This window comes from Crinia signifera, chromosome 9, assembly GCF_055691185.1.
Source record: "Crinia signifera chromosome 9, ASM5569118v1, whole genome shotgun sequence".
Classification (NCBI taxonomy): Eukaryota; Metazoa; Chordata; class Amphibia; order Anura; family Myobatrachidae; genus Crinia; species Crinia signifera.
Genome location: NC_139225.1, coordinates 73,501,840 through 73,519,044, shown reverse-complemented (window position 1 = coordinate 73,519,044; position 17,205 = coordinate 73,501,840). Strand labels below are relative to the sequence as shown.

The 17,205-nt window shown below is 44.9% G+C and overlaps 1 protein-coding gene across 1 annotated transcript in view; it reads left to right on the top strand.

Annotated features, from left to right (window-relative positions):
• The first annotated feature begins 2,179 nt into the window (after positions 1-2,179).
• The window catches only part of ATP7A (ATPase copper transporting alpha), a 109,570-nt gene continuing 94,544 nt past the window's right edge, over positions 2,180-17,205 (top strand). The window contains exon 1 of the mRNA XM_083159233.1: positions 2,180-2,321. Coding sequence (XP_083015359.1) covers positions 2,316-2,321 — 6 coding nt within the window. The 5' untranslated portion in view covers positions 2,180-2,315. The remainder of the gene's footprint in view (positions 2,322-17,205) is intronic.

Here is a 17,205-nt window from a genome sequence, read left to right as displayed (position 1 = left end):
TCGCTCCCAGTGTGTGTATGTGGGGGATTGAAGGCTGAGTGCGGTACTGAGAGGCTGGGCGGTGAGAGTGTGTGTGTGGGCGGGGGGGGGGGGGGGTGCTTTGGTGCCCCTCAGAACTCTAGGGCCAGGGCCTGCATCTAGGACATCATAGCTGCTATACCATCTTGGATGCGTGTCGCTTATTACCACAGGAGCTGCTGGGAGTTGTGGTCTACATTTGTGATTTGTACACTGAAAATAGTGTAAAACGTGTATACATTTTAAACTACAATTCCAGACCACCTACAGAGCTTCTCTGTGTGACATTTCCAGGAATGGCAGAGATTGAAGGTCCTCATACACTACATTTACTTGAACTCCCCAGCAGCTCCATGGGAGTCCATCCATGCGATTTTGTACTTGATGTGCTATTTATTTGATGGGCTGTACAACAGGGGCTGGCAAATATGGCTATATGAAGCAAATCACATGCGATACATCGCAAGTGCTAAAAAACCAACCACGATGTGCACCTGACACCTACGATATTGATTAATCCTACATGTAGCAGGTTCAATCACCAACTCGGCCCAATGTGCAGTGGATAGTGCATCATATTGGATCTGATGTCAAACAATGCGATTTTGCAACTTTTTATCCAATTTCTCATCCCGATCCGTCAGAATCGGATAAAAAGTGGCCAAATCGCACTATTGTATGGCCAGCTTGAGAGGGCCTTCTTGGATGTTACCCTATTGTTGGTGGTTGTGAAGGGGCCCTCTTAACAGTTAAAATTTCAGGGCCCCAAAAATCTAGGTCTGCTACTTGGTGCGGGTGTGGTATAACCCGACATTAGCCTGACGTCGGAATCCCGACTGCACAGCGGGGGGAGTGCAACGAAGACCCTTGCGGGCTCGCTGCGCTCGCCACGCTGCGGGCACAGTGGCTCACTGCTCTTGCCACCTATTTTATTCTCTGGCATTGAGCAACTTGTCGACCTTTATACAAGCAAAAAGGTCGACACTGTCATTAGGGCGACAGTCAAAAGGTCGACATGGGGTTTTCACTGTTTTTTGAGCTGACATGTGCCGACAGGCGGTATTTCATGCCCTACCATCCACTAGGGCGTGGTGTGCGAATAAAATAGTGTGCCGATCGCAGCAAGGCACTGCGCCCAAAGCATTGCGAGCGGCTGCGGTTCACTTCAAACTGTGTCCATGTCAAATGTGTCGACATTTGGGTAAAAAAAAACAGTGAAAAACCCCATGTCAACTTTTTGACAGTCGACCTAGACACTGTCGACCTAATGGCAGTGTCGACCTTTGAGCATGTCGACTTTTTTGATTGTCTAACTAATGGTGTCTACCTAATGGTTGTCTATCTTTTTGCTGTAGACAAATGGTCCCGCTTCCGCCAGCAGGAGCTGCTGGCGGCTACAATCCTTGGCTGCCTGTCACGGTGGCAGATAGTACAGCGCGCCCAGGGAGCCTCAGCGCTGCTTTGAAAACTTCTGGTGCCTTCTTTTGTGCGCCCCCAGATGATCCCGCCGCAACCGGATGACACCCTTCCCCTGCCGCAACCCGGTGACACCCTTCACCTGCCGCAACCCAATGACCCCCCCACCCCCAACTCGGAACTTGCCGCCAGCAACTGGCAGGCCGGGCAGCGGCAGCGCTACAGAGGGAGGCAGCGGAGGCTTTTCCAGGAATCTGGGAGACTGGAATAGCCTTCTGGAGGGTTGCCACCAAATCAGGGAGAAACACGGAAATCCTGGAGAGGTGGCAACCCTAGCTTCAGGGCTTCAGCCCCCAGGTTAAATCCACCACTGTTTTCTGCCTAAGTGAAGCCAGAACTGGGAGCCGAATTGTCTAGAAACAGCACTGTTTGTGCACATGCACAGTATATAGCTACAGATTGCTGTCTTTTCTTTTCATACATAAATGAAAAAAATTACAGTATTAAAATAAAATGGTGATACTTATTCGTGGTATGGCAGGATATGTGCCTAGGCTGCCATGATGTTGATTCATATGACCACCATAGTGTAAGCAGTTGCACAGTGTCTGTGCGTGTGTGTAACATGTGACAATCAATCATAGGACTGGGTACTGTAGAAGCAGGTCCCTCTGAGGGAAGAGGGTAGGGAGAGTTGCCATGGTGATTGGAAGCTCCGTCATGTGACTCTCGCGAGACTGGCTTGCCTATTCCGGATCTCAGTGTGTGGCTGTGGCTGTTTCTGCTGCTGCTGCTGGCACAGAGTGGCAGCGCGGCTCGGGATGTGAGTGTGCGCCGGGATACAGGGATGGTCATCAGCTCGCCGGTTCCTGGGCTGATCTATGCAGGTAACGCACTCCCGGAACTCTGCGTCCTTTGTGGCTTGGGACATAGTCGTCCCCTATGTGTCCCCTGTATGTATATATACACATATAGTCCCTTGTGTCTACACTCTCTGGAGCTGCCACATATGAACACAAGAGATCTAATCACTCCGTGTGCCTTGTATTACTCTGACTTTTCCTAACACTTTTCAGTAGGAGCAGTTTGTCCGCCTCAGATTCTTCCTTTATATAGTGAGCTGGTCAGGCATCTCATAAATACACAACTGCCCTCTATCACCACTTGCTGTGAGACATGGAACCTAGCTGTCCCCCTCTTACTACTTCTGGGGTGCTGGTAAAAGCCTGAAACATAGTGAATACTTTGATGAAGCCAAAAGCATGTAAAACTTATTTTAAAAGCTGGAAACCATGTTACTTCTGTTGCAAAAACGTGGGAATCCTATTTATTGTATATAAAAAAACCAGAAACTATGTAACATGTATTGAAAAATCACAGTAAATGCCTTAACAAAATGATGGAAACTGGTTAAAGTATATACAAAAACACTTTTACATGGTACACATTACATATTTTTCTATATACTTTATTAAGTTTCCTGGCTTTTCAATGCATTTTCTATGTTTCTGGCTTTTACCCTTTTCCTAATTTCTTTAACAGATGACTTTGCTTATCTCTATTGCTGTACTTGTGGTGAGACATGGCACCTAGTTTCTCACACTGAAGCCTGGTACACACAGGGGGACAGATTCTGTAAGCTTCAAAAGTGATAAAATGAAGAGTGATAAACAGCCAGCCAATCAGCACCTGCCTGACATGTTTAAAACACAGTCTGTGACATGGCAGGTAGGAGCTGATTGGCTGTCTGTTTATCACTCTTCATTTTAGCACTTTTGAAGTTTACAGAATCTGGCCCAGAGTGAGTTATGTGCTATCTAGGCTAGGCAGATTGCTCAACACACATTGCTTATTAGATTGTCCATACACACAGTAATGTGTGCTGAGTGATCCGTGCTAACTCAGCAGTGTTCGCGAAAACCACCCAAAAAAGTGGGTCCCGGGGACCCTTCACTTCTAAAAATTTTTTCTTGCTTGTTGCCACGGGGAGGGGGGGGGGGGGGCGGTGTCGTTTCCCAAAGGCTGGAAAACATGTTGACCTGCTGCTCAGCAGAGTAGGTGAGCGGGCTATCAGCGCGGCGGGGGACTGGATGTGGCTGTAATAGCTGACACCCTGCTCTGAGTTGCTTTAGCCACATCCAGTCCCCCACCACACTGACAGCCTGCTCATCTACTCTGCTGAGAGCGGCTGTTACATCTGCATCCCATCCTGTCCCCCCCTCTCAGCAGTGGAATGAACTTACATGGCGGGAGGGGGACGCACAGTGACTCGGTAACCTGCTCGTGCTCTCAAAATGCAGGGCGTGCGGCTTTAGGGTGTGCAGCAAAACCAACAGTGATTGGCTGTCGGGCGGCCTCTATTCAATGATTGGGTCCCGGCGGCCGCTGCTGTGATTGGCTCGCAGGGGTTCACGGCGGCGGCTCACATGTTTAGTACAGCGCGTCCTCGGGGACCCCTTTAGTTTTAAAATCTGAGTCCCCGGGAACCGTTTTCGGGTAAAATACGCGATATATCGCATTTTTGCGAACCCTGCTCAGTGTTCCTGATGCACATGCAAACAAGTTATCTAGGTTGAGAAAGCTTGTGCTCAAGATCTGAGTTGACAATGGTGATGTGCGGTCCACCATTATGGGCTGTACACATGGAGTGATCCGTGGTTCATTTCTAAGTAATCTAGACAGCCCAAAATAGCCCCACGTTTATTCCACCTAAAAGACATGTGACTTGCTGTCGCTGTCCCTTTTCAATCATACGCCATGTGGGATATGGACTGTACCCCACTTCTCTTTTCTCCCACCTACATACTGTGAGACATTAGCTCTAACTACTCCCCCAGTCTGGCTCCTAACCTCCCTATGGTATATGCTTACTGTGAGACATGGCATGTAGCTGCTGAAATGACTTCTCTCTATTAATTTAACTTATACAGAACATATCCAGCTGTCCTCATAGCGCTTATTTCCAGATCGCCTGCCTTTCTGCTACTACACAAAGCTATTACTTGCAAATTACTCTGGCTCCTGTGTTTGTTAGCCAGCCTTCATGTTTTATCTGAGTCTGTTCTCCACACCCATAACTATTATAGGATTTGTTGCACTTTTAAGTTGAAGGCATGACCACACCCTCTATATTCTAAAATGAATTCTCCGGCATGTTCTGTCATTAAATTAGACAGATCACTGGTTATATGGCACATCTGATGTTTAGCTCCTGTGCATTTGCAGGGCTGCTGTGCGGGCGCCTTGCGTAATCACTAAGGCGTTTGTAGAGGGGGGGGGGGTGGGGTTTGAGGTGGGCAACAACATTAGGAAAACGCTGGGTGGCCCCATGCGAATGCAGGTGGGCGGCAGTCTGCCAGGGGTGGGTGGCTGCCATCACAGGATGTCAGCCACCGGCCCTGTTCTCGGACTGGGTGCAACAAGTCTCTAATGGTGGCCATAGCTCAGAAAGACCTGCTTACAATCTTGTGTCCATTTTTCCCTTCACCACCCTGCCAGTCTTAGGTGGTTTTTGGGCACAATCCATCATATGATCCATCATACTATCCATCTGATGCATGATTGTATGATTGAAGCTTCATTTAAATAGGGGGCTGACCTACTAGAATCAAAAGGATAGGGGCAGTGTTCCCTCTAAGCTGTGCGCGCGCACACAATTCGCCAAACATGCGCACAGACTTTACAACTAGGGTGGCCAATCCCGGGATCGGGATCGGCGGGATCCCGGGATTTGGCCCCTAAAACGCCGGGATTTCAATCCCGGGATTGGAGTTTCCAATCCCGGGATTTCGGGATTAGACTGCGCATGCGCAGTCTAATGCCGGCAGCGTCTGAGCAAGTGCTCAGACGCTACCCGGCTACTCCCGTCCCGGCGTTGTGGCTCTGCGCAGCGTGACGAGGCCAGAGGTCACGCTGCGCAGGCCAAGAAGCTGCGCAGCCCCGTCCTGTCATCGCCCGGCCGCCCGCACACCTCCCTGCCCGGCTCCGAAAATGAAGTGGACGCCTCCCGCCCGGCTCCAGCAATGGACCGCCCACCCTCCCAGCTTCACCGAACACCCGCCCGGCCGCACTGCACATGTAAGTAAATATGAGGGGCGGCCGGGGCGGGTTTTTTTAATTAGGGAAGCCGATTGGGCATTTTTCAATTCCGAATTCCGGGATTGAATAAATGCTCTGGGATTGGCTTCCCTAATTACAACAGAGCGCACAAAGCAGCAGTGGTCAACTTTTTGCAGTTGTGGACTAAATTAATGTGTGTTTCACCCATTAACTACATCATGTGCTGTGTTTTGAATGTTTAAATGTTTAATATAATTTTGAAGAAAAGTTAACACAAATGCTGAACGTAATTTTCCAGTTATATATAGAAGTGACCCACAAAAATAAAAATTTCCTTCCAAAGTTGAACAGCCAAAATCTTTTGCCGCACACAGTCTTCATAAAATTAGAGGGAACATTGGATAGGGGTACCAATAATCTTGTTTTTTTTTTATTTATTTATTTTTTTGCTGCGCTACTCCATGATTAAATAGCCCTAATGCAACAATCCTCTGAAAACTGTTTTCAAAGTAGTGACAGAATTACGAAAAAGGTCGTCCACCGCGCTCTGCTGCTTGGAAACTTCTGCGTCTCCCAGCATCTTCACTGCCACGGGCCGCCCAGAAGCTGCACCTCTCTTCTCCTAGTCAGGGAGGGAGTGTCACATGACCCTGGTTGTATGAGTCATCTAATGATAGATTCCATGTACTTACAAGCACATACAATCTGCTCCCAATCCCAACTGATCTGCCATGCAGCAAGTCAAATCAGAGGACCAATCCTCCAACCCCCCGGGCCGGCACAATGTGCACACAATCTGTATACAATCCCTCGAGATTGTATGATTGGGTGCAATGTCTTTCAGGTGTATGGGGGACTTTTAGATTTGCGAACAGGGTAGAAATCATTCAATGGTCAGCGTCCATCAATTGATTTTGGCCACGTACGCTACCCTGCAAACGGATGTTTATGCAACACATCCATTCTCAAAGTGTCAGGGATGTGCGGACTGCTGTGGGGGCGGGCATTCGCGCAGGCGGCATTAGTTGGATCGCTAAGCAGCGAAGTTGCGCTACTGAGCAAGTTAACCAGAATCACGCCCATAGTCTGTACTTTGTGTTTATGTGGCAGGTAGTAAGCATCCCAGTCTCCAACCACCGTGGCAGAGACTCCATAAAAATTCTGTAAAGATGTATTTTTTTTTATTTGTAGTTTGCAACATTTATCTCCATGTCTGTAACTTTCATCTAGCGTTCAGCAATTTCTTTGTTCAATGCCTTTATTTGTACGTTTCTTTGTTTATCTTGAAGAAATACAATAATTTGCTGAAACTATAGCGCAGACCCAAGTGTTACGCAACCCACAGTGAATGGCTGTGTTGCATAAGCCTATAGTAATTGTCAAACACTATTGGATAGAAATACAGTCAAAGAAAGTGTGTAACCAAAAAAGGTGCTACCCTTGCTTATGCTAATGAGGTCTACGCACGGGAAGATGTGCTGAGCGATGCTAGAACACTCAGCAAGTTCGCTCAGCACACAGTGATGTGTCGGCGCTGTGTGCTGAGCGATCTGGCAGGGCCAGTGTTCTCCGGTGAAAACACTGGCCCTTGCTGTCAATCAATTTGATTAATCCAGCATGCTGGATGTTAATCGCCGGGCGATAGCCACTAATGCTATGGCCCCTACACACAATGCCCTACAGAAAATGCCCAGAAATTGGCCCATCTGTAGGCCTTTTTACACATTAAACATCACACCTTAAATGGATTAAAAGATGGAATACAGAACTTATAATGGTCACTGTAATGGATCCATTACAGTGACCATTATAAGTAATTTATTCCATCTCTTATTGCACTTAGGAGTTATTCTGGTTGACTCGCAAGGCTGCAAATTTTGCTCGCAGTTTTTCAGTTCTGCCGGTGCCCTGTGTGGGAAGCAGGAGGGCAGCTGACATCCGGTGAAGTCAGCTGCCCGCCCCTGCATCATCGGGGAATTACCATGAGAACGCCCAACGTTTTTATGGGAATGCCCCCCGTCTGCACTGTTGTGTGCGAGCGCCCTGCTCGCCATGGCTGCTCGTACACAGCGGCTGCACATGCGCATAAATAACTATGCGCAGTCATGAAAAATCACTCCCCTGTGAGTACACTCAGAGGAGCGTTTCAAACAGAATTAGGACCTTAAAGTGTGAAGGGAAGCGCTATGGTTACACACTTTCTTTGACTTTTTGTATAAGCAAGCATGTCCAAACTATGACCCTCCAGCTGTTGTGAAACTACAAGTCCCATCATGCCTTGCCACAGTTTTGCTATTAGGAAATGCTAAAACTATGGCAAGGCATGCTGGGATGTGTAGTTTCACAACAGCTGAAGGGCCATAGTTTGGACATGCCTGCATTAGGGTAATTTCCCTGTAACAGCATAGGATATTTGGATACATTTTAGTAAGTCCCATTCCATGAATAAGGCTGAATAATGAATCTAATTATTTCTTATATACATAAATCAGTTAATGCTTAAGGTTGATTCTCGTAAAATAAAAGTTATAGTTATTGTTGCAAAAAATACAATGTACTTGTGATGGAGCAGAACTCGGACAAAACACAGAAGGTAAATAATACCCCTTTCACACTGCAGCTCTTAACCGGTATATTGCCGATTTTTTTAGACTTTTAAACCGGTTAGAGTTGCGGTGTGAAAGCACCAGTCTACATTTACCGGTTACAAATAACATGTATTTGCAAACAGGTGAAAAGCGAGTCCTACATGGTTCAGAGCCATTTTTTATGCAGTGTGAACAGATCTGAACCGGTATATAGGACTCAGGCAGTAGCTATGAGAGTGCAGTGCATATGTAATGAGCCGCTCATTGCATATGCACTGAGCTGTCTTATAGCTACCGTCTGTCCTGCTTTCACACTGCAAACCTGCTTGAGACCCGGTATTTATGTGCAGTGTGAAAGGGGTTTAAAACGGTAATATACTGTGTCTCAAACGTTTAGGCAATGTGAAAGCAGCATTACATTGACGTTCTGTAAAGTTAGAAAAGGATGGACCCTGATTTATGTAGGGCAAGTAGACAAAAGGGTTTAATAATATCTAAATATTTATGCATTTGTTCTTTCTGCAAAAAAACAACCAAACCCAATTGTTTAGGTGACGGAGTGGGACATCCAGTGTGGCAGAAAGGGACGCGTGCAATAGGTTTTTTGGTACTTGTTTCCTATCTGGGCGCCCATCGCGGGCATCGCGGGTACATCGCATGTCATTATAATGACATGCGATGCGACCGACGCGATGCCCGCGATTTTCCCATAGAGAACAATGTTAAATGCCTCAATTTACCCGCGATGACCGCGATTTACCATAGGAAACAATGTTAAATGGATCAATTTCCCCAAATTATCATAGGGAACAATGGGAAATGTGGCAAAAACACCCCTGAACATAAAAATGTCCCCCCAAAAGTAGTTGACGCCACCCCGCCATCAACGTGAACCCGAAGCGTGGCGAGCGGCGGTGGTACGCGTCCTCCGACCTTTTCATGCCCTACTATCCACTAGGGCGTGGAGTGAGAATAGAATAGTGTGGCGAGCGCAGCGAGCCACCGAGCCCGAAGCGTGGCGAGCGGACGCGGATACCTTCACAGTTATACGCGTCCCCTCGCGGGCTTCCCAGGTGTCAAGCCCGCGAAGGGACGCGTTTACCTGTGAAGGTATCCGCGTCCCCTCGCGGGGCTCGCTGCGCTCGCCACGCTTCGGGCTCGGTGGCTCGCTGCGCTCGCCACACTATTCTATTCTCACTCCACGCCCTAGTGGATAGTAGGGCATGAAAAGGTCGGAGGACGCGTACCGCCGCCCCTCGCGGGCTCGCTGCGCTCGCCACGCTTCGGGTTCACGTTGATGGCGGGGTGGCGTCAACTACTTTTGGGGGGACATTTTTATGTTCAGGGGTGTTTTTGCCACATTTCCCATTGTTCCCTATGATAATTTGGGGAAATTGATCCATTTAACATTGTTTCCTATGGTAAATCGCGGTCATCGCGGGTAAATTGAGGCATTTAACATTGTTCTCTATGGGAAGATCGCGGGCATCGCGTCTGGCCCATCGCACCCGATTTTTTATCGGCCGCGATGCCCGCGATGGCCACGATTTTACCCCCGATGCCCGCGATTAAAATCATGGGCGCCCAGATAGGAAACAAGTACCGTTTTTTTTGTTCATGTTTTTTTTATTCATTTATAAGTCACCGTTAATTATTTTATATATTAGTAGTAAATGCAATAAAGTACAGGTATAAAACATTTCTATCACGTCACAACAAACTGTTTAAACTACCTCTGGCTATTTACATTTGTTTTCATTAGTAGCTAACTTCATCAGACTTAGCATTTACAGAAATACTAATATTGCCACGTATCTCTTCGCCTGTGTAGAAAAAACACTTTTTTTTCTATACCAATTTGATCTTTAAAATTATGTTTTTTTTTTGTCAGTTTTGTTTCACTTTGTCTGGAATGGCCCATTAGTCCGCTCTTGTTCCAGGTCCCATCCTGCTTTATTTTCCTGCCTGCCGCCCGGCCTCCCTGCGCCTGCCGCCCGGCCTCCCTGCGCCTGCCGCCCGGCCTCCCTGCGCCTGCCGCCCGGCCTCCCTGCGCCTGCCGCCCGGCCTCCCTGCGCCTGCCGCCGACCTCCCTGCGCCTGCCGCCCGGCCTCCCTGTCTCTGCCTTTGCTTCTTTAGAGCCATTCTTAGACTTGGAAATCGAGAAAGGAAATCCTTAGATTTCCTTTCCCAGGTTAGTTTCTTTCTTTTCCATATGGTGACCTGCTCAGAATATTCCTTAATTTCTAAGCCCTTTCTTTGTAACATCCCCTTCCGTGTGTTTATGTTTATGTGTTTAAGCATGAAAAGTTTCTGCGGGTCAAAAATAAGTTGAGATAATAAAGAACAATTTCAGTCATTTTTCTCTATAGAATGTGCAATTCATTTACCTCCATTTTAATTAGATAACTTCCCTTCATTCATCAGAAATATATTCTGTGCAGTAACTTAAGAGATGTGACCCAGTTGAAAATAAAAGGCGTATTTTTTGGTTTTGGTCATATATAAAAGCATGTGGCCTTTTGCTTTTATACAGCGATGAAGCTAATTATATCTATCTTTCCTATGAGATTCTAGTTAGTAGTTGCTTGCATTATCCCTGAATAACAATATGATTATTTTTGTATTCTTAATTAGAAGCAAGGATGAGACAAGTTTTTTTGTTTTTGGGTGATTTGTATGTGCTGTGGGCGATAAATCGCCGGGTATGCGCTCCCGTGTTCAACCACTAATGGTCGCAGGTCGCTCCTGCGATCAGCTGTTTCCCTCTGCAGCTCCCCTGGCAGAGTCTCCTTTTAATTAGCGACCATCTCTGATGAAAACGGGACACTGAGCAATATATTGCACAGTGTGTACACAGCTTTAGATCGCGTTATTCCTGGAGCCCCGTATACACTAGAGGATATTTTGAAAGATATTGCTCACAAAGAGCCAGCTGAGTGCTATCTTTCACATTATCGTCTAGTGTGTTAACTCAATATCCATACTGATGCGTACTCCCGTGCCTTGTTAATGACCATTCATTTCTGCATGGTTAGCAGGTCCCGGTGATATCACTGAATGAGATCGTTCAGTGAGTACTCTCCATATCGGCTGATATTATTAACTATCGGCCGCGGCCAGGGATGCCTAGTGTGTATGGGGCTTTTTATTAAATGCCCATTGTCCGATACAGCTAATGTCTGAAAAGGATGAAAAAGGATATTACAATAATGCATGTTTTCCTTATCCAAATAAAAACATTCTTCTGTAGTTTCTATTTTTAAATTGAATGGACAACTTGTAGCCTACATTTGGGGCCAACGTTTTCGCTAGCAGGCAGTAATGTTAAATTGTCACACTATGCAATGATAGAAAATTAACATTTAAGGGCCCCATACATTACGGCGATGTCTCCTCTCAGAGTAGTCGCAGACAATGCCTCCTTGAGCCACCTGGGACCTTCCCGGGTGGCAGGATCCTATTTGATATATCCCATGCGGTCCATTTGCATGTGATCCCAGCCTACCCAGCTCGGACGCAATCCTGCAGACTGCTTCTCCAGCTGGTACTACTACTGCACGGGACTGCGCATCATATCCGACCACCTATCATTCACCTGCAATTTGTGCTCTTTTCCTGCGATTGATTTCTGCATTTGCAAGAAAAGTGCTCAAATTGCATGTGAATTGCTTAGTGTATGGGGGCCTTAACATCCAATCTACATTGCTGCCCATTAACACAGCCCTAAAAAGAGATGTCTAACTTACAAACCCACTCCTGTGGTTTGTGACTACTCAGAACCGACACACTTGCAGATGAAGCTGCTGGTATACAGAACTCTACTTTGCTTCTCTATGGAATATGTTGGCGTCTCATGAACAAATACAGCTCAACATCCTGTTATTCCATTCACATAACCAGAAGTTAGGAACCATTACTTAACCTCTTGTTAATCATGCATGTGAGAAGCCTAGGGATAGTCTGTTAATCCTACAAACTTGTTAAAAGTTAACCCAATGATTTACTTGAGCACCATACTGTACCACCCAAATGTTGGGCCTGCTGGAGTTAGACAAAGCACCAATTGAGCAGACCTAAACGCCCACTTTCTGCTGAGTTCCGTCACCTGAATGTAGCTTCACCATTGAAGGTTAAGATTAAGCAAATCTGCAATCTGCTGTCATCTTCTTTGAATGACATGACTTGCATTTTGTGTCTGTTTTTATATAACTTACGAAGGCAACCATATACACTGAATGTTACTAGGTAAACAAATGGCTATATAAAAAATCCCCCAAAACCCATTAAATAGATTATACATGCCAGGATAATAAAAAAAGTATACTTCACAGTATATTCATAGAATTGATGTACAAGGCATATTTGTTACTGTATTATTAATTATGTCATACGCAGCTCCATCCCCCACTGTGTACTGAGGCTTTCTGTTATCTTCCTTCCACACTTGTGTTTTTCATTCAGAAAACCCTGACTCAAGTAAAATTATTTCTGCTGTTGCAACATTAAGATCTGCCTTCCCATCTTGTCTGCTGGTGATAGTGCATGTATACAACAAGGGCTGGTATTGCGTGCCTGAAACCAAAATCAGGCCAGTATATGCACACCCTGCACTTTATGAATTTCTTTCCAACGGGACTGACAGAGCATCTGGACCCCAGGCCCCGGTGCAGTGCACATACTAAACAAGTCCCAGACAGTCAACCTGATGGATTGACAAGAGAAATGTATACACTGTACTGTGTACCCAGCTTTATTTCTTTTGTAAAATCTTTCTTGCATTTTTTTTTTTTTTGTATGTAAAAAATGTTGATTACATTTCAAATAAAGGAATGTGAATAGAACACAATGCAGGTATAAACCAAAGGTAGTATAAAGATATGCAACAAAGATGTCCACCACCAGTCTCGGAGTAGAGGAATCCTTGTGGTAGGTGGAAAGCAGTGGTGTCAAACTCATGGCCCTCCAGCCGTTGTGGAGCTACACGTCCCAGCATGCCCTGCCACAATTTTAGCAATCCATTATATAAAATCTGTGGCAGGGCATGCTGGGATGTGTAGTCCCACAACAGCTGGAGGGCAATAAGTTTGACACCACTGGTGTACAGGTATTGGTCCTTAATTTAGAGAGAAGAAGCAGAGAAGGATTACAGTGAAGTAATAAAGATACATTTGTCTACAAACAACATATTAAGAGCAAACGTACATAAAAGGGGCTGCTAATTATATATGTAGTAGTGAAAAAGGAAACAATAAACATTGATAACCTGAAGACTTGCCGGCCTAGCAAATGGTAATTAATCTTAACACATTATAAAATAACCATAGGAGGCAGATAGGTATGTTTGTCTGAGCATAGCCAGTACATTAGGAAACGTAAACGTAATGTCAGTCAGGATCACACAGTAACAATACTACCTGAAATGTAAAAGCACCAAGCTATCCCGGAAGTGGGAGCATAACTTGGGAACATTGAAGCTGGTCCAATGAGGTAATAAAAGCATCCCATTTAAGAAGAAAATTATTAGGGGAGAGGCGTAGACCCAGCATTAAGGAGCGTTTACCGAAAAATAATAATTGGAGTCATTTACTTTTTACTATGCAAATAAAGGGCGCTGTTGGTACTGTCCAATGGAGAAGAATGCGTTTTTTTCGCTAGTGTCAGAATGAATTTGAGAAGAGGGGAATTTCTTGAGAAAGAGTGGGGTAGATACCAATTTTTTAAAATTAGGCTAGCTAAGGGGTCTAAGGGTAGAGTAGTAGAGAATAAGGAGTTGAGGAAGTGGATGACCTTGCACCAGAATTTCAGAAATTTGGAAAACGACCAGAAGCAGTGAAAGAATTTCGTGTTCCACATCTTGCATTTACAACGCTCTCCAGTAGCATCAGGAGACATATGTTTGCTTTGGGCGGGGCAATACAGATACGGTGAATAACCCTGAAGTGTATCTCCTGCAGATATGAGCGGCATTGCATATAGGCTGAATAGAAGTCTGTCAAGGATTCCTGAAAAGACAAGGATGATTGAGAGTGTGTTGTCCTCTCAAAAGTCATAATTGTTCCCCTCAGGACTGCCTTAGCCATCATCCAGTACTCAGCAGGATTGGATGCTATATAATCAATATGATGTGAGTGATGATCTTCCCATGTATCTGTTAGGTGTTTTCAGAAAGACTTAAGGTGAGAAGGAAACCTGCATGTTTTATATGTAGACATTTCTTTAGTAGTTTGTAGTGACATTTGTAATAAGGCATGGTCTGAAAGAAAGAGGGGTGTATAAGAGCATCTTTAATGTGAGGGAAAATAGAAGTGGTGGGCAGCGGAAAGGCACATGTATTCACAGTCAGTAGGGAGGGTAGCCCTCCAGATATTTACTAATTGGAGAGAGTTTAGCAAGAATGGAATGCCAATTCTGGTTGTGGTAGAGGTGGTGGATCTATCTAATATAGGGTGGGAGGTCAGGTTAAAATCTCCACAGAGAATCATGCGAGTGTTAGTATGAGGGAGTAATAATTTGATGAGTTTTATAAAAAATTATTTGGAATCTGTATTCGGTGCATAGACAGAACATAGAATATATGGGTTATTAGCAATTCGCACAGGTACTATGAGGTACCTGCTTTCAGGGTCAGTTTGTGTAGAGATCACCTCATTTGTAATGTTTGAATTTCAGGGGGGAGTAATCACGTCTCTTGGAGAAATATAATATCTAGCGATTATTTTTGGAGGTACAACAATACCTTACGCCTTTTAGCCAGGGAATGAAACCCGCCTACATTGAAGGAACTGATTTTCAGCTCAGTCATAGGTGTCAGGATGGGGAGACGCTTTTTGCCGGAATAGTCCAGTTAGGTCAGAATTCACATATATCCTACAAGCAAGGAGACAAAGGGAAAAGAAGGGAACAGGGAACATAGACGCACAAGACCAGGGGGGACAAGCCATAAATAAATGAAGCCCGATCAACGTGCCAAGAGCAATCATAGAGAACATAACTATTCACAGTAATATATGGTAAAATGCATTAACAAAAAGAACCTAAAAGGAGGTTCTGGTGGTAAAAACAGAAACGGAGCATGGTGTGCCCTGGACATCACAGAAGCAACTCCATAAACTGTAGAGGCTGAAGGGAAAGCAGAGGAGATGCTGAGTGGTGTTACCAATGCAGTCCACAGCAATAGGAAAGATGTGTGGAATGAACATCGAAGCAGGGGTCACCCTGTGAGTGAAGAATGAATCAATTAATACAACTTGGTCAAACTGAAGTATGGAAATGTAGGTGGAGGGTTCAGAAAAAAGTATACGGAGGGAGTGTGTGGGCCCATGGACGTTCACAGAAGTATCTTGAGCAATGTCATTCAGGGGGGTTAGTGTTATTCACTGTTGAGGTGGCATGTCTGTCATGTAGAAAGGTTCTGGCATAATCTGGGCATGTGAAATCATAATGGGAATCTGCGGTGGAGATCCTGAGGCGTGCAGGGTAGAGTAAGGCAAATTTATTGCCGTCTGCCACCACCTTCGTGCAAATAAGGGAAAAGATTTGCGTTGTTTTGGCAGTTCCACTGGGAAATCCTGAAAAATACAGACACTTTTCCCATCCCATAATAGATCTTGGTATTTATGAGTAGCTTTCCATATAGATACTTTATGCAAATAATTAATGCATCGGAACACCTCTCCGCAGGCTTTTTTTCAGCTTGGAGGGCACTCTGTGACTCTGGCCCTTATTCAGATCTGATCGCAGTACAAATGTGTTCTCAAAATGGGCAAAACCATGTGCACTGCAGGTGAGGCAGATGCAACATGTGCAGAGAGAGCTACATTTGAGTGGGGTGTGTTGAAACTGAAATCTAAATTGCAGTGTAAAAATAATGCAGCCAGTATTTACTTTGCACAGAAACAAAATAACTTGCCCAAATCTAACTCTCGCTATGCATGTTACATCTGCCCCACCTGCAGTGCACATGGTTTTGCCCATTTTGAGAACAAATTTGTACTGCAATCAGATCTGAATAAGGGCCTCTGTAAGCTGCAATCTTCATAGCCTACCGAGTCAACTAGAATCAGGACCCAAGTTTCTTACGACAAGAAAAATAATTGTGCCTAATGGAATTCACCACTTTTTTTTAAATCAACAAATATTTATTTATTGACACATGAATACATACAATATGAAAAAAAACTTGTGTGACCTGTATGACCATAGCAATATGTGAAATACAAACATTAGTTTCCCACTTATCTTATCTTATATTTTTCTTTCAGTATTTACAATGCTTTGTGCATTTTTCAGTGAAAGACTGCAGCATGATCTTTGTCGTAGTTTTAGTGACTTGATAAAAAACAAAAAGGATGTTTAACATGTGTAGACTATTATATAAGTAGTGTAATTCTCAACAAATCAGTATAGTGTTGAAAGAAGCACTTTTAATGAAGAATATAAAAGAAATGCAATTTTTTAATCTTTGCGCATCATACTGAGGGCCCGATTCAGAGGTAATCACAGATGTGAAATCTTTCTCAAATAGGAAAAACCATGTGCACTGCAGGTGGACAAATGTAACATTTGCAGAAAGGATAAGGTTTGGGTGAGTTATTTTGTTTCTGTGCAGGGTAAATAGTGGCTGCTTTATTTTTACATGCCAATTTAGATATCAATTTGAACGTGAATCACCCAAATATAACTCTCCCTCTACACATGTTACATCATCCTCACCTACAGTGCATATGGTTTTGTCCTTTAGAGAAAGAGTTTGCTTTTGCGATCAGCACTGAATCAGGCCCTGAGTTGCATGTGGTCATTGTTGATTTTCCTACTCTTATTCATTAAACTGATACATCCTAACTCATGTCTCCAACTGTCTCTCTGCTACCTGTTCTTGGATGGCCCAGTGCTTTCTTAAGGAGCCCACACACGCACCGTTGCCGGCGGTGCGATGCTGTACGATGGGGTGCGCGCTCCCGCGGCACCTCATCGTACAGTACAAAAAGCATGTGCTGCACATACTTTTTGTACTAGCCTTTTCTAGCACAGCATCGCATCGCATGCACATCGTATGCACAAGGCATACGATGCGATGCTATGTGTGCTAGTTAAGCCCACAACGCACGCTGGGATCGGTGCGTGT